Source organism: Ranitomeya variabilis, chromosome 1 (assembly GCF_051348905.1).
Source record: "Ranitomeya variabilis isolate aRanVar5 chromosome 1, aRanVar5.hap1, whole genome shotgun sequence".
In the NCBI taxonomy this organism is placed as follows: domain Eukaryota; kingdom Metazoa; phylum Chordata; class Amphibia; order Anura; family Dendrobatidae; genus Ranitomeya; species Ranitomeya variabilis.
The window spans coordinates 916,375,055-916,401,651 of record NC_135232.1 but is presented as its reverse complement, the minus strand read 5'-3'; the positions used below and the strand labels follow the sequence as shown (position 1 = coordinate 916,401,651).

General features: G+C 41.7%; 1 protein-coding gene across 3 annotated transcripts in view; it reads right to left on the bottom strand.

Moving 5' to 3' along the window:
* Nucleotides 1-26,597, bottom strand: part of AFG2A (AAA ATPase AFG2A) — a 701,600-nt gene that overhangs the window by 532,608 nt on the left and 142,395 nt on the right. For 2 of the 3 annotated variants that reach the window (XM_077279095.1, XM_077279096.1), the window contains exons 12-13: nucleotides 7,904-7,957; nucleotides 4,340-4,419 (exon numbers count right to left, since the gene is read on the bottom strand). In XM_077279095.1, coding sequence (XP_077135210.1) covers nucleotides 4,340-4,419; nucleotides 7,904-7,957 — 134 coding nt within the window. Of the gene's footprint in view, nucleotides 1-474; nucleotides 2,131-4,339; nucleotides 4,420-7,903; nucleotides 7,958-26,597 lie in introns of those variants that run through there. The other variant, XM_077279097.1, reaches the window with a different exon arrangement.

Genomic DNA, 26,597 nt, shown 5'->3' with positions numbered 1-26,597 from the left:
ATGGTATGCATGGCTCCCCCCGTCCCGGTATGCATGCTTCCTATATATAAAAAAAACAAAAAAAAAAAACATCCTACTCACCCTCCTCCGTGACGTCGCAGTATCTCGTTGGTCCCGACACCGGCAGCTCTTCCTGTACTGAGCGATCACGTGGCACCGCTCATTAAGGTAATGAATATGCGCTCCACACCTATGGGAGTGGAGATGCGTGCATATTCTGAATATGCGCTCCACACCTATGGGAGTGGAGATGCGTGCATATTCATTACCTTAATGAGCGATGGCACGTGATCGCTTAGCACAGGAAGAGCTGCAGGCGCCAGGACCATCGAGATGCTGAGACGGCGCGAAGGAGAGTGAGTATGATGTCTTCTGGAATTTGGCGGCTGTACCTGCAGCTGTCACTGTGCGCTGTAAGAGAAATGAATATTCAGTTCTCTTCAGTAACTGCATAGTTACAGCCACAGCCTCCTGCTGCTGCTCTGCCGCTCCCCCTCCGGCTTTCTGGACAATGACTCATGTATAAGCCGAGGGGGGCATTTTCAGCACAAAAAAAGTGCTGAAAAACTTGACTTATACACGAGTATATACGGTATATATACACCCACATATATACACACATACAAAAATGCTTGTACCCTTCTGTTGAAGAAAAACCCACAATAGTCATTAAAATAACTTGAAACTGCAAAAGTAATTTTCAATTTAAGTTTACTGAATACCAAATAATGAAAACTAGCCATTGCTCTACTCTTAGCCATTCTTGGGCGTTTTTAGCTGTGTGTTTTGGGTCATTATCCTATTGGAAGACCCATGATCTGTGACTCAGACCAAACTTTCAGACACTGGGCAGCATGTTTCGCTCCAGAATAACTTGATACTTTAGCAATTGCATTGTATCCTGCAGAGACATTCTGTGCCAAGTAAAGCAAAGCAGCCTCGAAAAACAACCGAGCCTCAAGGTTTTACAGTAGGTATATTCTTTCTTTGTATGTTTAATTTTTGCGTTTGTGAACATAGAGCTTCTAATTGACAAAAAGTTCCAGTTTTGTCTCATCTGTCCAAAGGATATTCTCACAAAAGGTTTGTGGCATGTCAATATGCATTTTGTCAAATTCCAGTATCACTTTTTTATGATTTGCTTTCATCAGTGATTTCCACCTCAACCTTCTACCATGAAATCCAATTTAACCAAGGCAGCGATGATCTGACAGTGATGTAACCTTAACCACGAAGTTGACCTTTAATATTTTTTTAAGTTGTTCTGGGCTCTTTGGATACCCTACCACTCATATTATCTGACTCTGTCATCAATTTTCTAATGTAGCCACTTCCATGGAGGTTGGCTACAGTTCCACAGACTTTAAACTTCTGTGCAACGGTAGTAACAGGAACAAGCTGTTTAGAGATGGTCTTCTAGCCTTTATCTTTAACATGTTTGTCTATAGCTTTCTTTCTGATCTCCGTTCTTTGATCCATGTACACACCACAATACCAAGCAGGACAGTGACTACTTTTCATCGTTTAAAAAGGTAGACTAATTGAATACGTTTTTAGACTGTGATCCCATGCTGTAATGTTTGTACGCTCTTTTGCTTCCTTCCCTGCCCAGGAGCTGTGGTATGATCAGACCATGTTCCAGCACGGTCAGACACAGACATTACACAGTACACAGCAGGGGCACATTTATAAGATTATCCCAGCACAGGAACATTTTATTTAAAACATATCTAATTGTGAAAATTACTACTATTCCAAAAGCTGGTGATTAAAATATACATTTGCTTGTGGGAAAACCCCTTTAAGGGGATAAAAGGTAATCTGTGCTGTTATGTTATACATACCAATAATTAACCAATTGACAATTGAGAAACATGGACTTTAATTTCTATAACTTGGATGAACAATTTTGCAGCCTGCTTTCAAAAATGGTAAATGGCACAGTATCAATTAGAATATAATATGTAGTAGAAAAGGTAAAATCCATGAGTTCATTGAATATTCAGCTGCCCAAGTCCAGATGTTATAGACGTCTGCAGTCTTGTAATGATTGAAGGAGGAGACGCAGTAGACCGTGACTGGAAGGAGTACTTTGTAATCAAAATGTCTAAACTTTGTGCTCATATCCTCCTTTTTAAGAAAAAAACAATGCTAAATATCTGCCCATAAATACCTCATAACAACAAGCATAGAAAAAAACATGGCTGCATTTCCAAATAGATATTTACCCATGCCAAACAGAGCTTTCAGTAGAGAAAGGAGAATGACATTTCTAAAGTATAAAAAATATTGAAAAACAGTAGTGTGCAGCACGTAATTTATGGATAGGAAGCTTATTGCTCAACAATGGCTCAAGGACAAACCTCCTACTCAAGGAGAATTTGCAGATAAGGTTAATCGGCTATAAAGGCGCCCCAGGCCCTAACCAACAGCAATGCAGCGCGTGTATCAGTCATGGCCAGGGGTGCAGTTACAGCCGCCGCTCGGTATACTCAGAGCAGTGACTGAACCAGTGCTGGCGCTGCCCCGGGACTGTAACTAAATGTTGACAGGGGGAATAAAGTTCATTTTCTCCTCGCAGCATTCGGCTAGGTGCAGGCGCCGGCCAGGTTAGTAACGCTCTTAACCTGCAGATTAAACATACCGTATATCTGCAGGTTGATAGCATTTTTTTGGTGACAGGTTCCCTTTAAAGTACTATATCTAGTACCGTATATTGGCAGCACGATGGCCCAGTGGTTAGCACTGCAGTGCTGGGGTCCTGGGTTCAAATCCCACCAAGGACAACATCTGCAAAGGACTATGTATGGTCTTCTGGTGTTTGTGTGGGTATTCTCTGGGTGCTCCGGTTTCCTTTTAAGCATATTGGAATTAATGGTGCTACATAAGTGAGTATTGATTTACAAAAACAAAAATATAACAAGAAACACTTTAATAATTCATTTCAAAATTAAAAAATATGTATTCCCTGAGGAAGCTAAAGTGTTAAACAAGAATCGGGGGGTGGGTATTTGATGACTAATTTGGGACAATATTCATCAACTATAATGGTATTATAACCCAAGTCTAGCGTGATAAATTTATCTGATACACTGTGGATTACATTTTTATTTTTAGTGTGCACTATTCAGTATGAGAAAAGTGATATCTTTAAGCACTTGCAGTTTTATTACATGGATTTTTCTTGATATTTATAAGTATTTAATGTCTATCTGCAGGTTTTCATGATATAATATTTTTATTATATTATTTTAATCCGTTTTGATATCCATTAACCTTTATCAACGTCAATAATAATGTCAGGTTTACCATTATTTATGCACCCACTTTCCCTTTACCTGATTACTTGAGCTATTTCCCTGAATTTTTGTATGTATATATTATATGAAATAAATTGCATGAGTTTTTAAGAATTAAATAAATTATTTGAATTCTCCATTTTAGTGTGGTGTTTCTTCTCATAGGTTATATATCACTATATAAAGTGAGAAAAATAAAAGAGGCCCACAAATATTCTCCTTGTGGATGTTATCATGAGGGTAATGGAGTTCTGTTGATGACCCCACTCACCAGTGCACTTGGGGAATTGGCTTTGCACGAGTCAATTAGTACTGTGCCAGTCGTAAGTGGTTCTGTAATAGTACAGAAATCTCTAAGCTGAACTTAAGCTTATAACCGATCTGTATAGGATTGATTTATTGATTTAGTTAGCTCAAGGCAAATTTAATTAGAATTCTACACTTACTACGATCTTAAAAAAAAGGCTAAAAATCATTAAAGGGATGTCCAGGACTTTAAAAGAAAAAAAAAAATATGCATCAGCACTAACAGGCAGGTAGTTGTTACCTACCTAACTGTAGCTTCCAGTGCCGTACTCCACGGGTCTCAGAATTCTGCTGACGCCACGTAAACAGAGCAGCTGTCTTTTTCCTGTTGACAGGGCAGGACTACTGGTGTCATGCTGATTGACAGCTGGCTCTCCGCTGCCTATTTGAGGGAAGTTGTCAGTCAATCAGCATGACAATAGTCCCGCTCTATCAACAGGAAGAGAAACTGCTCTGTTGACCGGGAGTAGCTGAATCTCTGGCAGCATCGGTCAATGACCGCCATCGGATACAACAGTCAGGTAGCTGTCTCTGTTAGCAGCTACATGCCTATTAGTAGTTAGGCACATTTTTTTTTCAAGTCCCAAATATCCCCTTTAAAACAGTCACTTTCTCAAAATGTACCATCTAAAGCATATATGTCTGTATAAGAAACATTCTGTAAATTTATGTCAAAATTAAATAGTAAAGTAAAAAAATCATGAAGACCCAAGCATGAATGGAAAATGTCCTACCTTCCTCTTTCAACAGCCAAAGCATCTATTTCATCAAAGAAGAGAATGGCTGGAGAAACCGCTCTTGCTTTTCTGAATATCTAAGGGACATAAACAATATCATGCAATAAAATATGTGGACAGACTGTTTTTCTTATTTTTCTAGGCAAAACATATGAAGACAAATATGTGGGAACATAAACTGAGCTGAGAAAAGTGATGTCCCCCTTCCAGATCTCCTTTATCATTACAAATCTGACAAACTCCATTGTTTCTGATCCTTTTATAATGTATAAGAGTCATTGGTGCTATATCGGAATACGGCATGATCAAATTAAGTCATGTTTTTTTACAATGAGAAGTAAATTTTACAGAACGATTTGTCATGACTGTGGCAATGCCAATTATGTGCAGTTTTTTTTATTTTCTTTACACTATATATTTTTTTATATATAATAAAACATTTTGTAAATGGGAAAATTTGAGGGCATATACAGATGGCAGATCTCTGGCCTTTTTTAGGCCCCTGTCTGCCATGGAAAATCATAAGCTTCAATCATGTTGCAGGGAACCCCCCTCTATCTAACCACTTACATGCGGAGGTAGCTATAGACCCCAGCAAGGGAAGGTTTAAATGGATGGGACTGGAAGCAGCAGAGTGCCAGCTATAGTGTACTGCTGGAATAGCCTGTGCCTGTATCACCCCCATGTTTTACATGTATTGGGTTTTGTACCATCTACACCAGTGCCATACATGTAAACCACAATGCACTAAGGGGTTACGGTACGTTCACATTTGCGTTGTGCGCCGCAGCGTCGGCGCCGCAACGCACAACGCAAACCAAAACGCAGCAAAACGCATGCACAACGCTGCGTTTTGCGCAGCATGCGTCCTTTTTTTCATTGTTTTTTGACGCAGCAAAAATGCAACTTGCTGCGTCCTCTGCGCCCAGACGAGGGCGCCGCAGGGACGCATGCGGCGCAAAACGCAAGTGCGACGCATGTCCATGCGCCCCCATGTTAAATATAGGGGCGCATGACGCATGCGGCGACGCTGCGGCGCCCGACGCTGCGGCGCACACCGCAAATGTGAACGTAGGGTTAAAGAGGGTTTCCAGGCTCATGTATAAAAAGGTCTCTTGAACAACGAAAAGTTATACAACTCATTATTTCAATTCCTCTATATTTACAAGTTCCTAGTTTGCGGTCAGTGACAACCATTATTAAGTTTCACTTACAAATGTGACTTTGTTTACAATGTATCAGTGTAGTTAGGTGCAATCAGCCGGGAGTCCAGGACCGGAGAGACATCAGTGCTAATGATGTGGTTAGGATTTATGGGCTTTCCTAAATTGACACATTATACAAAGCGTCCATTTTGTGGGCAGGATTATATGAGGATGGGTTTTTAGTCTCTGAATGAAGTATATTTTTTATACAAGCGAGCCTAAGTGTGTCCATACATATTAGATGGATGTAAGCAGAGCTTTCTTCATCCACAATGTTTGCATTTTCCTCCCGAAGTCAGATGCTGCTGAACATTGGGTTGTCACCCAACTTGGTATGTTTAATCGTTACTGGTTAATGTGTATGGCCAGCTTAAAAGGGAACCTGACAGCTGATTTAGGCTGCCCGATCCACGAGCAGCATGTATCAGACGCCAGCTGCACAATTTCTGTCATATATGTTTACTCTACAACGCCGCGGCATTTCAGAGAACAACAGGTTAATAGCCTCTGGGGACCAAGTAGCACAGGATTTTATTTGGAAAGGCGGGTGCCCGTCAGCTTCTCTGCGCCCGCAGTCTTGGAATGACAAGTTTCTCCCTGCGTGCATGTAAAGGAAGAAACTTCTCGATCAATGGGAGCAGGAGGGAAAAAGCCGCAGGGACCCTGCCTGTCAATCTAGTCTCTGATGCGGCTAAGTTCCAGTGGCTATTAAATCATGTTTTGTTTCTGAAACACCACAAGCCTGATACATGCTGCCCGTAGATTAGGCACCATGTATCAGCTTTCAGGTTCCCTTGCTATAGAAACTATTAAAAGTAATATATTTTTGCTCTTATTCCACCTATTCCCAAATACAGTTTCAGAGATATGGACCATTTTATGTAGCGCTAAGTTTTATGAACTTTTCCACGGGGTGGGTTTTAGGGCTCTTTCACACGTTCTGCTATTTTCACTACGGAAAAAACAGTACCGGAAAGATCAGTGTCTGTGTGTACGTGTGTAATACTTGTGGCACACGTGTGGCAACTGTGTGCTGCCTGTGTGCTACATCAGAGCCACACATACCGGCGCCTGGGAAGCAGCGGTACTGTTAGGGCTGTTCCACGGTGCCGGGTGATGAAGAACTCTCATCATTGTCCCCTACTCCCGCTGCCATCAGGGCTTGCAGGGGAGAATGTTAAGCGTTATATTCAGCTGGTAACAGCGAGAGCTGGCCGCAGCTGATGGGACTACTTCTACAATCAGCCTACACCTGCCAAAAATAACAGTGAGAGCAGGCGGCGGCTGATGGAAGTATTTCATCAGCCACCGCCTGCGCTATAAAAAAAAATAAAATAAAAAAAGAACGGCTTGGGTTCCCCTGTATTTTTGATGATAAGCCAGGCAAAACTGACAGCTGCGGGATGCAACCCTCAGCTGTCCGCTTCAGCAAGGCTGGTTATCAAGAGGGGTCCCCACACCGTATTTTTTTTAATTTAAATAATTTCAAAATACTGGCATGGGGTCCCCTTCATTTTTAAAACCCAGCCTTGCTAAAGCAGACAGCTGGGGGCTGTTATTCTCAGGCTAGTAAGGGGCCAATGATATTGTCCAGCCAGACGAAAAATATCAGCCAGCAGCAGCCTAGAAAAGGCACAGTAGAAGCCGTTAAAAGCGAAAGAATTGGAGCATCTAATAGATGTACCTTTTCTGAGTTGCTGCAGGCTGCTATTTTTAGGCTTAGGGGGCCAATATCAATGGCCCCTTTTCAGCCTGAGAATAACAGCCTTCAGCTGTCTGCTTTAGCAAGGCTGGTTGCCAAAAATGAAGGGGCCCCACACCGTTCTTTTTAAATAATTAAAAAATATGGCATGGGAACCCTTCTATTCTTGATTACCAACCTTTCTAAAAATGACAGCTGAGGGTTGCAACACTCAGCGGTCAGTTTTGCCTGGCTGGTTATCAAAAACACAGGGGAACCAACGCACATTTTTTTTACTTATTTAATTACTTATAGCACAGGCGACGGCTGATGAATACTCCCATCATCCGCAGCTTGCTCTCACTGTTATTAGCGACAGCAGGTGTAGGCTGATGGGAGTAGTAGTCCCATCAGCCGCAGCCTGCTCTTGCTGTTATCAGTTGAATATAACTCAACATTCTCCCCTGATAGAGCTGATCACAGCATAAGCAGGGGAGAATGATGAGAGCAGTCTGCAGCACCCGGCGCCGGGAAACAGCGCTAACAGTACTTCTGCTTCCCAGGTGCAAGTATGGTCACACTGATGACACACGGATATCATCATAAAATCTGTATTTGAAGAAACCATGTCACAATATATTTTAAACTGAAACTAAATTTTAATGTTGAACCTACCTCACGAACCGACCTTTCCGACTCACCAACATATTTATTCATCAGTTCTGGACCCTAAAAAAAAATAAAAAAAAAGTAAAGCAAAAAAACAAAACTTTAATTGGACTTAAGAAAAGACAGAGTATCCACGATTGAGTATGAGAATCTGAGCAGATTACTGTGTATTTTTATGGTAATATAATCTGTAGATGAGTTCAATGGAAAATCCTGCTCTGTGAAAGACATTTCTCTCTGTACGGAATAAAAAGCCTGAAGTAAGGAGGCATTTCAATCAATAAGTAACAAGCTCTAAAACTGCTGTTCATCATTTACTGTCATTTCATGGGAATAATTTTGTGGACTCAAACTTGGCAGGAAACTAAATTAGATATGAAGAAGCAGACACCATGGGGCAGATTAATAAAACTGCTTTTATCATAAAGCACTTTGAAAAGTTGCAACATTTTTGGACAACACAGTTGTGCAAAAATGTTGCAACTCTTGTCGTTTTCACTTCAGTTTAAAGCGGATGCGCGAAAAAAGGCAGAGCTAGTGGAAGCCTGGGCGGAGTCTGGCTATATCCTCCCATCAAATTCAGCGAGTTTCTTACGTTAGAATTGTCACACTTCCGCTGAGCCGCACATCACACAGATGATGCACCAAATTCATTAAGTGGTGTTTGCCTAGTAATGGATTTGGCGCCTCGTACTCTGGAGAGCCCTTCATTAACATTGCCCAGCGCAATTCCAATATTAATGAATCAGCCCCAATGACTTTTCATAGTGGCTTATGTCAGACACATGCAATTTATTTAACCCAAGTGTGGCACGAGAATTACAAGTACATGAGTCATAAGAAGTTGTCCACAGCCAAACAAAAGACCCACTTCATTTTCTGTGGTTATAACAGACTGATCGTAAATACTGTCCGGAGAGTCTTGTCCCCTAAAAGTATTCAATGACAGAACAATGACCTCACAGACATTAAAAACACATTAGGATTACATAAACCAAAGGAGTCACTAGCTCTACAGATTACATTTAAAATGTCAACTCTGGCCACTGCCACACAAGGCTCTGAACTTTTTGGAAACCTCCCTCATGCTCCTGACCAAAAAATCCTTAAGGTACCTTCACACTAAGCGACTTTGCAACGATAACGACAGCGATCCGTGACGTTGCAGCGTCCTGGATAGCGATATCGTTGTGTTTGACACGCAGCAGCGATCTGGATCCTGCTGTGATATAGCTGGTCGTTGCTGAAAGTTCAGAACTTTATTTGGTCGTCAGATCGTCGTGTATCGTTGTGTTTGACAGCAAAAGCAACGATGCCAGGGATGTTTTACAATGGTAACCAGGGTAAATATCGGGTTACTAAGCGCAGGGCCGCGCTTAGTAACCCGATATTTAGTAAAAGCATATGAAAAAATGAACAAGAAGGGGGGAATCAAAAACCGTGTGACATATAAACCCCTTAAAAATATCAATTTTATTAAATATATTTAAAAATACCACTTCCCAGTGAATACAGAAAAAGTATAATTTAGATACAGCAAAAATCTAGTAGGTGCACCTATCCTGATAAACTGACCCTACATTGGCCTGCTGTCCCTTCCTATCAGTGGAGGTTGGCACCCTGATAGATTATTTGGCGCCCTCACTCCGCGACGGCTATCGCCTGCTGGCCCTAAATATAACTAGCCAGCTATAGGTGGGAAAACAATGAGCAATTAAGAGAGATGAAAAAAAGCAAGGGTAGAAGAGTCTAAGGTGCACACTAAATATATGTTAACAACCTCCCTTAATGAAGTCCCAGACATGGCAACATTCTAGGGTCATATGACATAGACGCTCATAGAATTAGATGTAGTATTAGTAACGCACAGTTACACAATGATATATCTATGTGCATAAATGGTGAGACTTGGATAGGAGGAAAGAAACATAAAACTAAAAATAAATGACCTAATTAAGTCCCAATTGGGAACGGGGCGTTCTGACTGAGAGCTAAGTGTTTTGTCTTGGGGATGAGATCCCCCTCACTAGTTGTCTCTGATATTGTCTATTTTCTTGGCCCACTATACTATGCATGAACCTAGGCACTGAATATTGACCTCTACCGCATAGGTATATCTGCATGAAACTTCATCTACTGTGCAGTTTACGGTGTGACATTCTCTATAGCCGTTTTTTGTGCCGTTTATGATGATCCAATAATATTGCAAGATAGTGTGTCCATGCAGAGTTCCCAATTGGGACTTAATTAGGTAATTTATTTTTAGTTTTATGTTTCCTTTCCTCCTATTTAGGGCCAGCAGGCGATAGCCGTCGCGGAGTGGGGGCGCCAAATAATCTATCAGGGTGCCAACCTCCACTGATAGGAAGGGACAGCAGGCCAATGTAGGGTCAGTTTATCAGGATAGGTGCACCTACTAGATTTTTGCTGTATCTAAATTATACTTTTTCTGTAACCCGATATTTACCCTGGTTACCATTGTAAAAGTAAAAAAAAAAACACTACATACTCACCCTCTGATGTCTGTCACGTCCCCCCGGCGTCCGTGCTGCTGCTCAGAGCTTCCTGCACTGAATGTGTCAGTGCCGGCCAGAAAGCAAAGCACAGCGGTGATGTCACCGCTGTGCCCTGCTACTGCCGGCGCTTACACAGTGCAGGAAGCGGACGCCGGGGGACGCGAATGTAAGTATGTAGTGTTTGTTTTTTTACATTTAACACTGGTAACCAGGGTAAACATCGGGTTACTAAGCGCGGCCCTGCGCTTAGCAACCCGATGTTTACCCTGGTTACCCGGGGACTTCGGCATCGTTGGTCGCTGGAGAGCAGTCTGTGTGACAGCTCTCCAGCGACCACACAACGATGAAACAGCGACGCTGCAGCGATCGGCATCGTTGTCGATATCGCTGCAGCGTCGCTTAGTGTGAAGGTACCTTTAAGCTTAAATTCGTAAGCACAGGATGGACCAACACACAAAACTTAATTACTATTACGTGAACACACACAAAAGAAAAGAGATTCTTATCTGCAGATTTTGATTATTAGCTACTATTGCAGGTTTCCTGTACAAACACTGATAGGCGCACACATCAGTACACAGCATACATTATGGACCATTCAAAAGTTCATAAGCAAAAGTGCTAGAACTCAGTGCCCCTCTAATGAGTATTAGTGGCCTATGCTACAAAGAAAGAATAACCCGTTTCAACATCAAATGGTGATGTTTGGCTGAATCATAGCAATAAGCATTGTGTATAGATAGGTAAAATGGTTAAGGATATTTGATTAGCTAATTAACGAATCTACTAAAGTTATTTTTTTACAACACAGATCTCAAAATGATCCTTGTGCGCATCTGCTGTTAAAGCGACTGTCAGCACAAAATGACTGTTCAAACCAAGTACAGATGCTCAGTACTTCACGGCGGGGCCAATCACCTAACTACACCTTCCCACCTGCTTGTTCTCCATCTATCGCCACCATTCTCTGGCCCTATGACGCCAGAGATGTCAATCAAAGAAGTGAAAGCAAAAGATTCAGGGAAAACAAGAAGGTCCGAAGGTGTATTTAAATAATTGGCCCACTGTGAAGAACCAAATGGCAGAACTTCGTTTGATCAGCCATCCTCTGATGACGGAGTCCCTTTAAGAAAAAGACTACAGTAAAGTGATACAAACCAGATGCAACAGCATTCTACTAACATTATTAAGTACATCATTGCTACACACATAAAAACATGAGATACACAGATTGATCAAAGTGTGTGAGCCCTGCGAAAAACAACAAGGCAACCTATCTTACATAGGACCCTACATTAAAAATTCAGCTCTGTGCCTAGCCCTCAAATTAACTGGGGACTACGATTTAGCAGTATGTTGCTCAAATTAAAAACAATATTGGATAGAGGAAAGATGAGTGAGCTGCCACATGACATGAACTTTATGCCTCCGGCTTTCAGTCAGAGAAGCGTGGTTGGCACAGCTTCAGAGAACATTCAGTATACACTGAGCGGTGACTAACTATGTCCCGGCATTCACTTGACAAGACATCTCAGCAACGCATCAGTACAGAGCCGGCTATCAGTCAGTGCCGAGGCATGGCTACAGCCGCCTCACTATGTAGTTAGCAGTGACTGAAGCTTTCCCAGACATGATACTATGATTGAAAGCAGGAGGCTGCTGGGAGGAATAAAGTTAATTTCCTACCAGTGGCCAGGCTTTCAGTACAGTGGCTGCACAGCTTTAGAATGCCATTAATCCCATACCTGCAGGTTAATAGCATTTGGATACATGAAATGTTCCCTTTAAAATTGAGGTTGAGGAACTATGTGAACCAACAGTTTGTGTTGTAATAGATGTGGGCTGGTTGGGGACAAACCTAATATCACCAGACAAAGAGAGACTAATATTCAATTACAGTCAATTAAAATAGTTAATTACTATTCTTCACCAGACTACAAATTGTTAAAAAAAAAATGTATCATCAACACTTGCTGGATTTTTGGTTGCAAATTCTTAAGCAAATCTATTTCTATGATAATAATAGAATCATAGAATGTTACGAGTTGGAAGGGACCTCAAGGGTCATAGACTATAGTGTCCAACCCCCTGCTCAATGCAGCCCAGGATCCACTAAACCATCTCAGACAGATGTCTGTCCAGCTTCTGTTTGAAGACTTCCATTGAAGAAGAACTCACCACCTTTCGTGGTAGCCTATTCCACTCAATCACCTTCACTGTCAAAAAGTTTTTTTCTAAAATCTAATCTGCATCTTCTCACTTTCAGTTTCGTCCCATTGCTTCTCGTGTTTCCATGTGCAAATGAGAATAAGGATGATCCCTCTACAATGTGACAACCCTTCAGATACCTGTTGTCAGCTATTAAGTCTCCTCTTGGCCTTCTTTTTTGCAAGCTAAACATTCCCAGATCCTTTAACTGTTTCTTGTAGTACATACTTTGCAGTCCACTCACCATCCTGGTAGCTCTTCTATGAATTTCCTAAAGTTTTACAGTGTCTTTTTTTAAAGTGTGGTGCCCAGAACTGGACACCGTATTCCCGATGAGGCCTGACCAAGGAGGAGTAGAGGAGGATAATTACTTCACATGATCTAGACTCTATGCATCTCTTAATACATCCTAGAACTGTGTTTGCCTTTTTGGCTGCTAGAACACATTGTTGTTTACCGCTTATACTCGAGTATATACGGTAAATGATGATCAATAAAGACCCTTTGCAATCAGGTTAAAGTATTTTAGGCATCTATGACTTGACCTACAACGATAAAAGGCTTAAGTAGTACTGGGAACTCTTGCAGTAGATTGACAAATATCATATTTAAAAGGACTGTCTCCTAAATTGATGTACCTAGCATTTTTTAATGTTCTTGTATGTATGTTATTTAAATACTTGGCAATTATTAGTTTTTGACATTGAATTGCATTGTGTAACTTATATATTTACATTGTGAGCCCCAATAGGGACAGTGATGATAATGTCTGTAAAGTACTGAAAACGATAAAGAAAAAAGAGCAAAATATATCCCATAAAAATATATATAAAGTTTATTTATCAAAATATGCTTTTTTTCTATATCGTTTTCAGTCATTATGGGAGCATCCCGTGCTAAAGTAGTGCCCTTCACTATTTGGTATTGGGATTGATTTTTTGTTCAAAATTGTTTGTTCTGTTTTAAGGATTTTGATTATGTCTGTAAAGCACTGTAGTATATGATGGCGCTGTACAAGCAAAGTATAATAAAATAAATGTATTAAAATCTTCAGTATGGGAGAGGAAAGGAAATCTAGTGCCACCTTTTGGATGTAGATATTTTAAAAGTCAATATCGACCCTTTTAAAAGGGCCATGCCACATGACTTGGGGTATTAAGCCAAACCAGATACTCCATTTGCAGGCACATGTTTACCTGTGTCTGCCCATCATCAGTTCAAAGCAGGAGGTCGTACTAGGCTGGATGAGAGGCCTCTGACATGGTGTTTAAGAGATGATGGTTCTCATTGTAGGGGGGAGTCAAAACGGCGTAAGGAGACTGTTAAGCCACTCAATGGCCATAACTGTTTAACTCCAACATCCAGGCCACCTACATTTCAGCAATCTTTGATATCTCAGAAACTGTAGACTGGCATATACCTCTGCACTAATATGCACTCCTCAGGTCCAAGTAGGAACCGCAACAAATGTGCTGAAAACTGACAAGCCTTTATATATAAAATAAACTACCTAACACACTTGGGCCAAAGGATAGAAGCCCGCAATAAAACACAGTATGAAAAGGGATGCACATGAGCTGGAGCAATGCATGAGGGCTTGCAATATTGTGTGCATTGTATATACAATTTTACTACTGTTTTTTCATTATATACAGTGGGGCAAAAAAGTATTTAGTCAGTCAGCAATAGTGCAAGTTCCACCACTTAAAAAGATGAGAGGCGTCTGTAATTTACATCATAGGTAGACCTCATTTTATTTGCATATTATGGTGGAAAATAAGTATTTGGTCAGAAACAAAATTTAATCTCAATACTTTGTAATATATCCTTTGTTGGCAATGACAGTACTTATTTTCCACCATAATATGCAAATAAAATGATAAAAAAACAGAATGTGATTTTCTGGATTTTTTTTTCTCAGTTTGTCTCCCATAGTTGAGGTCTCCCTATTGTGTATTTTTTTAGCTTGCACATGACTGACCGTGTGCATACACCTTTTTGCAGCTTTGCATATTCTCCCATCGGTTGTTCTCTTCTGCACACTATTAGCGCACATGTCTCTTATTAGTGTCTGTCCAATCTTTGATAGCTTTCAAAAGAAAATGTCACCATGTCATTATCAGAGAATCTGCATCTTTTGAGAGGTCTGCTAAAAGATGCCCTCTAAATAGATATTTTTCGGTCCCTCCTATGACGTCCATACTGCAGGGAGTTTGGATTTAAGGTAGATGTCATGAAGCACAGTTCTAATGTGGACAGCACATACCGTAATTCTTTTCCTGTTCCTTTAGTTCTTGCATAGTTTTGTCTTTTTTATCAATGTCTCACACATTCAGAGTTTACAAAAATATCAAAACAAAGTTTCATAGTCAGAAAATATTTGTGCAGCTGTTCTGTAGATCTGGCATGAGACAGAAGTCTGCTGCTTATCGTTTCCGCTGTGCTGTGTTTTGCTTATTATCTTTATCAGCTCCAAGTTCAGAATGTGAAATCCGGGGTACATATATTATGGACCTTATAAAATTCATTGCGTTAAAAAGATTTTCTAAAACTTCAAAGAAAATGTGAAACGTCTTTGGACAAACTCTCCCACAGTCACACAGGACAAGCGATACGCTAGGATCTACGGTGCTGGTCAAATAGCATTTACTGGAGATATTCTTTATTGTGGGTTCAAAAGTGTAGTATAAAGGGTGACCGTGTAATACAGAGTCCTCCAGAGCAATGGCTTCCTTATAGGCTTCCTGAGTGTTGTTTCTCCCTTGTGAAAGCTTGGTTGTACCCAGGTGGTTTTACAGCCTAGATCTGTATACGTATGTCCAGAAGTACAGCAGGGATTAAGATACATTGCTGTTCTCCAGGACTTACAGTTTTCCTACATATTTCACGATTTTGGTGTTATCATGTGGCAAGTTGGTTATAGCCATCTGGTACGGTCATTGCACATGATAGCATACATATTACATATATTTATTTTCATTGAATATGTTAAACCATGTTTTAGTACAGGCATCTAATTTCTAGCACCTTGTCATCTATTCCCACCAGTGACATGTCATTCTATTAGTTAATTTGTGTTTTTAATCATATTCTCAACCCCACCGGTGATGAGAGTCAAAGAATAAAAAAATACATACAGGTGCTTCTCACAAAATTAGAATATCATCAAAAAGTTAATTTATTTCAGGTTTTCAATACAAAAAAGTAAAACTCATATACTATAGAGTCATTACAAACAGAGTGATCTATTTCAAGTGGTTATTTATGTTAATGTTGATGATTATGGCTTACAGCCAATGAAAATTCAAAAGTCATTATCTCAGTCAATTAGAATAATTAACAAAAAAACACCTGCAAAGGCTTCCTAAGCGTTTCAAAAGGTCCCTAAAGGTACCTTTACACTAAACGACTTACCAACGATCACGACCAGCGATACGACCTGGCCGTGATCGTTGGTAAGTCGCTGTGTGGTCGCTGGGGAGCTGTCACACGGACAGCTCTCTCCAGCGACCAACGATCAGGGGAACGACTTCGGCATCGTTGAAACTGTCTTCAACTATGCCGAAGTCCCCCTGCAGCACCCGGGTAACCAGGGTAAACATCGGGTTACTAAGTGCGGGCCCGCGCTTAGTAACCCGATATTTACCCTGGTTACCATTGTAAAAGTAAAAAAAAAAAAACACTACATACTCACATTCTGATGTCTGTCACGGCCCCCGACGTCCACAGGGTTAAAACTGCTTTCGGCAGGAGCGCTGGTAATCCATGCGCTGCTGCCGAGATCTTCCCTGCACTGAATGTGTCAGCGCCGGCAGTAACAGCGGTGATGTCACCGCTGTGCTCTGCTTTACGGCCGGCGCTGACAGTCAGTGCAGGGAAGCTCTCAGCAGCAGCACGTGCATTAGCAGCGCTCCTGCCGAAAGCAGTTTTAACCCTGTGGACGTCGGGGGACGTGACAGACATCAGAATGTGAGTATGTACTGTTTTTTTTTCTTTAAGTTTTACAATGGTAACCAGGGTAAATATCGGGTTACTAAGCGCGGCCCTGCGCTTAGTAACCCGATATTTACCCTGGTTACAAGTGAACACATCGCTGGATCGGCGTCACACACGCCGATCCAGCGGGTGACAGCGGGTGATCAGCGACCAAAAAATGGTCCTGATCATTCCCATCGACCAACGATCTCCCAGCAGGGGCCTGATCGTTGGTCGCTGTCACACATAACGAGATCGTTAGCGGGATCGTTGCTACGTCACCAAAAGCGTGACGTTGCAACGATATCGTTAACGATATCGTTATGTGTGACTCAGCCTTTGGTCTGTTTCAGTAGGTTCCACAATCATGGGGTAGACTGCTGACTAGACAGATGTCCAGAAGGCAGTCACTGACACACTCTACAAGGAGGGTAAGCCACAAAAGGTCATTGCTAAAGAAGCTGGCTGTTCACAGAGTGCTGTATCCAAGCATATTAATGGAAATTTGTTTGGAAGGAAAAAGTGTGGTAGAAAAAGGTGCACAAGCAACCGGGATAACCGCAGCCTTGAAAGGATTGTTAAGAAAAGGCCATTCAAAAATTTGGAGGAAATTCACAAGGAGTGGACTGCTGCTGCGGTCATTGCTTCAAGAGCCACCACACACAGAAGTATCCAGGACATGGGCTACAAGTGTCGCATTCTTTGTGTCAAGCCACTCATGACCAATAGACCACGCCAGAAGCGTCTTAGGCTACTTTCACACTTGCGTCGTGTGACGCAGGATGCGTTTTTTCTCCATAGACTTGCATTAGTGACGCATTGCGATGGATTGCCACACGTCGCATCCATCGTGCGACGGATGCGTCATGTTTTGGCGGACCGTCGGCACAAATAAACGTTACATGTAACTTTTTTTGTGTGTCACGTCCGCCATTTTGGACCGAGCATGCGCGGCCGAAACTCTGCCCCCTCCTTCCCAGACATTACAATGGGGCAACGGATGCGTTGAAAAACTGCATCCGCTGCCCCCGTTGTGCATTTATTTCACAACGTGCATCGGTACGTCGGGCCGACGCATAGCGACGTCCCCGTACCGACACTAGTGTGAAAGTAGCCTTACCTGGCCAAGGAGTAAAAGAACTGGACTGTTGCTCAGTGGTCGAAGGTGTTGTTCTCATATGAAAGTAAATTTTACATTTCATTTGGAAATTAAGGTCCCAGAGTCTGGAGGAAGAGTGAAGAGGCACACAATCCAAGCTGCATGAGGTCTAGTGAGAAGTTTCCACAATCAGTGATGGTTTGCTGGTGTAGGTCCACTGTTTTATGAAAACCAAAGTCAGCGCCTACCAGGAAATTTTAGAGCACTTCAAGCTTCCCTCTGCCGACAAGCTTTTTGGAGATGGAAATGTAATTCTCCAGCAGGACATGGCACCTGTCCACACTGCCAAAAGTACCAATACCTGGTTTAAAAACAACAGTATCACTGTGCTTGATTGGCCAGCAAACTCGCCTGACCTGAACCCCATACAAAATCTATGGGGTATTGTCAAGAGGAAGATGAGAGACACCAGACCCAAATGCAGATGAGCTGAAGGCTGCTATCAAAGCAACTTCAGCTTCCATAGCACCTCAGCTGTGCCACAGAATGATTACCTCCATGCCACGCGGCATTGATGCAGTAATTGATGCAAAAGGAGCCCCGACAAAGTATTGAGTGCATTTTTTTTTTTAACATACAATTCAATAGGTCAAAATTTTGGATTTTAAAATTATTTTTCAAGCTGGTGTTATAAAGGATTCTAATTTACTGAGATAATGAATTTTGGGTTTTCATTGCCGTAAGCCATAATCATCAACATTAACAGAAATAAACACTTGAAATAGATCACTCTGTTTGTAATTACTATATAATATAGGAGTTTCACTTTTTGTATTTAAGAACTGAAATAATGTAACTTTTTGGCGATATTCTAATTTTGTGAGAAGCACCTGTAAGTAAGGAGTAAGTTACTAATGCTCCAGTCACAGAGTGGACATTGTGCCACACGTTCTTAAGCCTCCATACACATTGGACTAGCGTCCGAATTCACTGAGATTGTCAGGTTTGCTATACAGTCTTGTGTATGGTATGTGGAACCTGACAAATAATATTGGGGGAGATGAGGCTCTAGCATGTTAGCTATTTATAGTGTATGGCTGGGCATAAAAATTGTTTGGGGTCTCTGCAGCCACACCCCCAGCAATCATACATACATATATATATCATCTATCATGTGAATAAGTGATAAATGTTCTTTAAGGGACAGCCTCTTTACACCTGAATTCCCATTGCCTGCACCCACCTCTAACAACTGCTTCTCTGCAGATTAAAAAACAGAAAAGTCCAAATTGATATCATAAACTAGCAAGTATGGGGTGTACAAATTTGATGAAAGAGCAAAGAGTCTGTTTAGGAAAATCCAGGTGACAGGTGATGAACAAGCGATTGTAATTATTGGCCTGGTCAGTATAAGAGGATACCTGCCGAGAGATGAAGGCAGGACCAGATGTGGATGCAGATAAAGAACAAAGCCTTTGATCCCAGCTTTTATCTTTCACACAGAACACCTAACAATTACCACAGGAAGCTCACGACTGAAACATCAAGGTAAAAAGGCTAAGGACTACAATGGCAAGGATGTGTCAGATAAGATGCTATTTGGTGTAAAATGATAAGAAAAAACATGAACAATTGTGACACCAAACAGTCATGGACATACTGTGAGCCCCCACCTGCAGCATTTATGTAGTATATACAAGTAAAAATACATGCTCCAAGTACTCGCAGCACATAAAACAAGTGTGTGCATATAAATATATATTTCACACATAAAATATACTCACACAAACCTCACAAATTTCGGGATAATTGACGTTTGGGTGAAATTTCAGGATGATCTTAAAATCAGACCTTTTCAGATTAACTTAAAGGGGTATTCCCATCTCAGAGATCCTATCCCAATATGTAGTAGGTGTAATAATAATATTAGAAAATACCTCCAATTACACATGCAGTATAGTTTTTCTGATTCGCCATGTCTCTTTCCTCATGTGCAGGCATTGCAGGACCTTAGGTATCCATGGTTACGACCACTGATATAATGACAGCTGTTAAGTGGTCGTAATTATGGATACTTAAGGACCTGCAATGCCTGCACAAGAGGAAAAAGACATAGCGAATCAGAAAAACTATACTACATAATTGGAGGTATTTGCTAATAACATCTTGTGATAGGTTCTTGGAGATGGGAATATTCCTTTGATGTGACCTTCTCTTAACTTTTGAATACTTTATGTCCAACTGTTCAGTGTTTCAGTACTTTTTGCACAACTTGCTGTTCTCTAATAAGGAGCTTAATGGCAAAATTCACAACAAGCATTTCATCCATGAATCACCCAATAAATTTCGGGGCTCAATTAGAATTGGTATTTAACCCCTTCTCAACATGTGCGGTACTAGTACGGCGCATGTCGTGTCTCCCCCTTTGATGTGGGCTCCAGCGCTGAGCCCACATCTTTTCCGTCACATGTCAGCTGTTTTGAACAGCTGACATATGCCAAGAACAGCTGCGGGTGGAAAGCCGTTAACCCCTTTCTGTCATCGGACGTGCTATTCCGTCCATGTGGGGTGGGCCCTACTTCCCAAGGACGGAATAGTACGTCCAGCGCAATCGGCCGCACTCACGGGTGGAGCGCGGCCAAGTGTCAGCTGACTATCGCAAACATGATCGCAGTGTTCCGGCAGTACAGGGAAGCATTGCGCAGGAAGGGGGCTCCCTGCGGGCTTTCCTGAGATGATCGGTACAAGACGATGTGCTCACCTTGTACCGAGCGTCTCCTCCCTGCAAGCCCCGGACCCAAAATGGCCACGGGGCTGCATCCGGGTCCTGCCGGGAAGCCTCTCTTCTGTGCACGTCAGATCGCCGATCTGACACAGTGCACAGCAAAGTGTCAGATCGGCAATCTGTCACTTTACTGTGATGCCCCCCTCCCCCCCCAAAGTAAAAATGTACAAAAAAAAAAATTACATGTGTAAAAAAAAAAAAAAAATTCCTAAATAAATAATAAAAAAATATATATATTGTTCCAATAAATATTTTCCTTTAGCTAAATAAAAAAAACAAAACAATTAAAGTACACATATTTAGTATCGCCGCGTCCGTAACAACCCGACCTATAAAACTGTCCCACTAGTTAACCCCTTCAGTGAACACCGTAAAAAAAAAAGGAGGCAAAACAACGCTTTATTATCATACCGCCAAACAAAAAGTGGAATAACACGCGATCAAACAGAAATAAATAACCATGGTACCGCTGAAAACGTCATCTTGTCCCGCAAAAAAAGAGCCGCCATACAGCATCATCAGCAAAAAAATAAAAAAGTTATAGTCCTCAGAATAAAGCGATGCAAAAATAATTATTTTTTCTATAAAATAATTTTTATCGTATAAAAGCGCCAAAACATAAAAATGATATAAATGAGGTATCGCTGTAATCGTACTGACCCGAAGAATAAAACGGCTTTATCCATTTTACCAAACGCGGAATGGTATAACGCCCCCCCAAAAAGAAATTCATGAAAAGCTGTTTTTTGGTCATTCTGCCTCACAAAAATCGGAATAAAAAGCGATCAAAAAATGTCACGTGCCCGAAAATGTTACCAATAAAAGCGTCAACTCGTCCCGCAAAAAAACAGGACCTCACATGACTCTGTGGACCAAAATATGGAAAAATTATAGCACTCAAAATGTGGTAACGCAAAAAACATTTTTTGCAATAAAAAGCGTCTTTTAGTGTGTGACGGCTGCCAATCAAAAATCCGCTAGAAAACGCGCTATAAATAGTAAATCAAACCCCCCTTCATCACCCCCCTAGTTACGAAAAATTAAAAAAATGTATTTATTTCCATTTTCCCATTAGGGTTAGGGCTAGGGTTAGGGCTAGGATTAGGGCTAGGGTTAGGGTTGGGGCTAAAGTTAGGGCTAGGGTTAGGGCTGGGGCTAAAGTTAGGGCTGGGGCTAAAGTTAGGGCTGGGGCTAAAGTTAGGGTTGGGGCTAAAGTTAGGGTTGGGGCTAAAGTTAGGGTTTGGATTACATTTACGGTTGGGAATAAAGTCGGGATTAGGGTTAGGGGTGTGTCAGGGTTAGGGGTGTGGTTAGGGTTACAGTTGAGATTAGGGTTAGGGGTGTGTTTGGATTAGGGTTTCAGTTATAATTGGGGGGTTTCCACTGTTTAGGCACATCAGGGGCTCTCCAAATGCGACATTGCGTCTGATCTCAATTCCAGCCAATTCTGCGTTGAAAAAGTAAAACAGTGCTCCTTCCCTTCTGAGCTCTCCTGTGCGCACAAACAGGGGTTTACCCCAACATATGGGGTATCAGCGTACTCAGGACACATTGGAAAACAACTTTCGGGGTCCAATTTCTCCTGTTACCCTTGGGAAAATACAAAACTGGGGGCTAAAAAATTTTTGTGGGGAAAAAAAAGAATTTTTATTTTCACGGCTCTGCGTTATAAACTGTAGTGAAACACTTGGGGGTTCAAAGTTCTCACAACACATCTAGATAAGTTCCTTGAGGGGTCTAGTTTCCAATATGGGGTCACTTATGGGGGGTTTCTACTGTTTAGTTACATCAGGGTCTCTGCAAATGCAACATCACGCCTGCAGACCAATCCATCTAAGTCTGCATTCCAAATGGCACTCCTTCCCTTCCGAGCTCTGCCATGCGCCCAAACGGTGGTTCCCCCCCACATATTGGGTATCAGCGTACTCAGGACAAATTGGACAACAACTTTTGGGGTCCAATTTCTTCTCTTACCCTTGGGAAAATAAAAAATTAAGGGCGAAAAAATCATTTTTGTGAAAAAATATGATTTTTTATTTTTACGGCTCTGCATTATAAACTTCTGTGAAGAACTTGGTGGGTCAAAGTGCTCACCACACATCTAGATAAGTTCCTTAGGGGGTCTACTTTCCAAAATGGTGTCACTTGTGGGGGGTTTCAATGTTTAGGCACATCAGGGGCTCTCCAAACACAACATGGCGTCCATTCTCAATTCCAGTCAATTTTGCATTGAAAAGTCAAACGGTGCTCCTTCCCTTCCGAGCTCTCCCTTGCGCCCAAACAGTGGTTTACCCCCACATATGGGGTATCAGCGTACTCAGGACAAATTGTACAACAACTTTTGTGGTCCATTTTCTCCTATTACCCTTGGTAAAATAAAACAAATTGGAGCTGAAGTAAATTTTTTGAGTAAAAAAGTTAAATGTTCATTTTTATTTAAACATTCCAAAAATTCCTGTGAAACACCTGAAGGGTTAATAAACTTCTTGAATGTGGTTTTGAGCACCTTGAGGGGTGCAGTTTTTAGAATGGTGTCACACTTGGGTATTTTCCATCATATAGACCCCTCAAAATGACTTCAAAAGAGATGTGGTCCCTAAAAAAAATTGGTGTTGTAAAAATGAGAAATTGCTGGTCAACTTTTAATCCTCATAACTCCCTAACAAAAAAAAATTTTGGTTCCAAAATTGTGTTGATGTAAAGTAGACATGTGGGAAATGTTACTTATTAAGTATTTTGTGTGACATATCTCTGTGATTTAATTGTATAAAAATTCAAAGTTGGAAAATTGCGAAGTTTTCAAAATTTTCGCCAAATTTCTGTTTTTTTACAAATAAACGCAGGTAATATCAAAGAAATTTGACTACTATTATGAAGTACAATATGTCACGAGAAAACAAAGTCAGAATCACCGGGATCCGTTGAAGCGTTCCAGAGTTATAACCTCATAAAGGGACAGTGGTCAGAATTGTACAAATTGGCCCGGTTGTTAACGTGCAAACAACCCTTGGGGGCAAAGGGGTTAAATGCCGCTGTCAAACTGACTTGCGATTCCAGCAAGTGCGTCAGAAATCTCACCCATCGGTGACCCAGTCACATGATCATGGGTCACCGATGGGTCAGCATGACAACAGAAGTCTCCTGCAGATCTCTATGGTTGTCACTGCCGGATTGCAATTCTGCTACATACAGGCGATCTGGTCATTGCCTGTATGTAGCAGAGCCGATCAGGTTATGGGCAGCTTCTAGTCTCCCATAGAGACTATTAAAGCATGGCAAAAGTAAAAAAAAAAGTGTTTTTAAATAAATAAAAAATATACCGTATATACTCGAGTATAAGCCGAGATTTTCAGCCCACTTTTTTGGGCTGAAATTGCCCCTCTCGGCTTATACTCGAGTCATACCGGGGGTCGGCAGGGGAGGGGGAGCGGGGGCTGTCTAAAAATACTCACCTAGTCCAGGCGCGGTCCCTGCTTCCCCGGCGCCGGCAGCAGCAGCTTCACCTTCTTCCTGTACTCAGCGGTCACATGGTCCCGCTCATTACAGTAAATGAATATTCGGCTCCACATCCCATAGGGGTGGAGCCGCCTATTCATTACTGTAATCAGCGGGACCATGTGACCGCTGAGTACAGGATGAAGCGCTGCGGCGTCGGGGAAGCAGGATCTACACAGCGGCAGGACCAGGTGAGTATACGGGGAGGGGAGCGCAGCGCTGCGCGATAGTCACCTGCTCCTCGTTCCGGGCGCCGATCTGTCTCCAGCAGTGACGCTGAGGTCAGAGGGCGCGGTGACATGGTCAGTGCGCGCCCTCTGCTGAACGTCAGTGCTGGAGACAGATCGGCGCCCGGAACGAGGAGCAGGTGACTATTGAAAGTGCGGGGGCCTGAGCGATGGAGAGGTGAGTATGTGATTTTTTTTTTATCGCAGCAAATGGGGCAAGTGTCTGTATGGAGCATCTATGGGGCCATAACGTTCCTGTAGCACTATATGGGGCCATAACGTTCCTGCAGCACTATATGGGGCCATAACATTCCTGCAGCACTATATGGGGGCCATAACATTCCTGCAGCACTATATGGGGCCATAACGTTCCTGCAGCACTGTATGGGGCCATAACATTCCTGCAGCACTATATGGGGGCCATAACATTCCTGCAGCACTATATGGGGCCATAACATTCCTGCAGCACTATATGGGGCCATAACATTCCTGCAGCACTATATGGGGCCACAACATTCCTGCGGCACTATATGGGGCCATAACGTTTGTGCAGCACTATATGGGGCCATAACGTTTCTGCAGCACTATATAGGGGCATAATGTTTGTGCAGCACTATATGGGGCAAGTGTCTGTATGGGGCCATAATTAACGTTTGTAGGGCACTACGGCATATGGGGCAAGTGTCTGTATGGAGCATCTGATAGGGCCATAACGTTTTTGCAGCACTATAAGGGGCAAATATCTTTATAGAGCATCTTATGGGGCCATAATCAGCATTTGTGCAGCATTATATTGGGCAAATGTGTGTATGGAGCATCTTATGGGGCCTTTATTAACCTTTATGCAGGATTATATGGGGCATATTTTAATATGGAACATCTTATGGGGCCATAATGAACTGTATGGAGCATTATATGGGGCTCCTGATTCAATATGGATATTCAAAGACACTTAACCTACTGATGTCTCAATTAATTTTACTTTTATTGGTATCTATTATTACTTTTGACATTTACCAGTAGCTGCTGCATTTTCCCCCCTAGGCTTATACTCGAGTCAATAAGTTTTCCCAGTTTTTTGTGGCAAAATTAGGGGGGTCGGCTTATACTCGGGTCAGCTTATACTCGAGTATATACGGTATATAAAAAAGTTCAAATCACTAGGATAGTGAGCACAATTAAACATGTATTTCTTCTTTTTATCTCATGAAAAATGTGCAAGTATACACCTTTATACAAGGTATTTAGACATGTGACTGTACATACCTCACCCTCTGCACTTGGCGCCCTTTTTTTTTTTAACTTTTTCTGGATTTAAATCATGTATGCCTGTAATTATTTATGTATGGTTCTTCAAAGAATCATTTACGATCCCGTGCTCTAATGTCAATATACTTCCACCTCCCACTTCTAAAATTTGTTGGATTAGAAGACGCCATGTCGCGTTTGGAGAGCCCTCAATGTGTCTAAACAGTAGAAATCCCCACAAGTGACCCAATTTTGGAAACTAGACTCAAGGAATGTATCTAGATGTGTGGTGAGCACATTCAACCCTCCCGATGCTTCACCGAAGTTTATAATGTAGAGTAGTGAAAATAAAAAAAATCTAATTTTTCCCACAAAAATGTTATTTTAGCCCCAATTTTTTTTTCACAAGGTAACATGAGAAAATGGAATCCAACATTGTATGCAGATACCCCAAATCTGGGGATAAACTACTGTTTGAGAATACGACAGGGCTCAGAAAAGAAGGAGTGATGATTTTGAATGCAAACATTGATGGAATAGTCTGCCGGTGTTCAGATTTCGCTGGACTGGTGTGCGGGTGCCATGTCACATTGGCAGAGCCCCTAAAGTGCCAAAACAGCAGAACCCCCCATAGGAGACCCCATTTTACAAACTACACCTCTCAATTAATTCACCTATGGATGCAGTGATAATATTGATCACAGAATTTTATACCACTGGGCTGTGAAGAAGAAAATAATTACATTTTTAACACCAAAATTTTGTTTTAGCCTCAGATTTTACATTTCACACTGAAAAATGGGTAAAAATGGCACCAAACTTTGTCCCAAAATTTCTGCTGAATGTGCAAATACCCCATATGTGGCTATAGAGTACTGCCACACAGCGAGACTCTGGAGAGACAGAGCGCTATTTACCTCCTGGTATGTAGATTTTCCTAGAATAGTTTGAAGACTCCATATACAGAGCCCCTAAGTGCTAGAAGAGCAGAATCCGCCTTCATGTAACTGCATTTTGGAAATTATACCCCTTTGGGAATTTATCTTCAGGTGTAGTGACAATTTTGACTCTACAAGTGCTTCTCACTAAATTAAAATATCATCAAAAAGTTAATTTATTTCAGTTCTTCAATACAAAAAGTGAAACT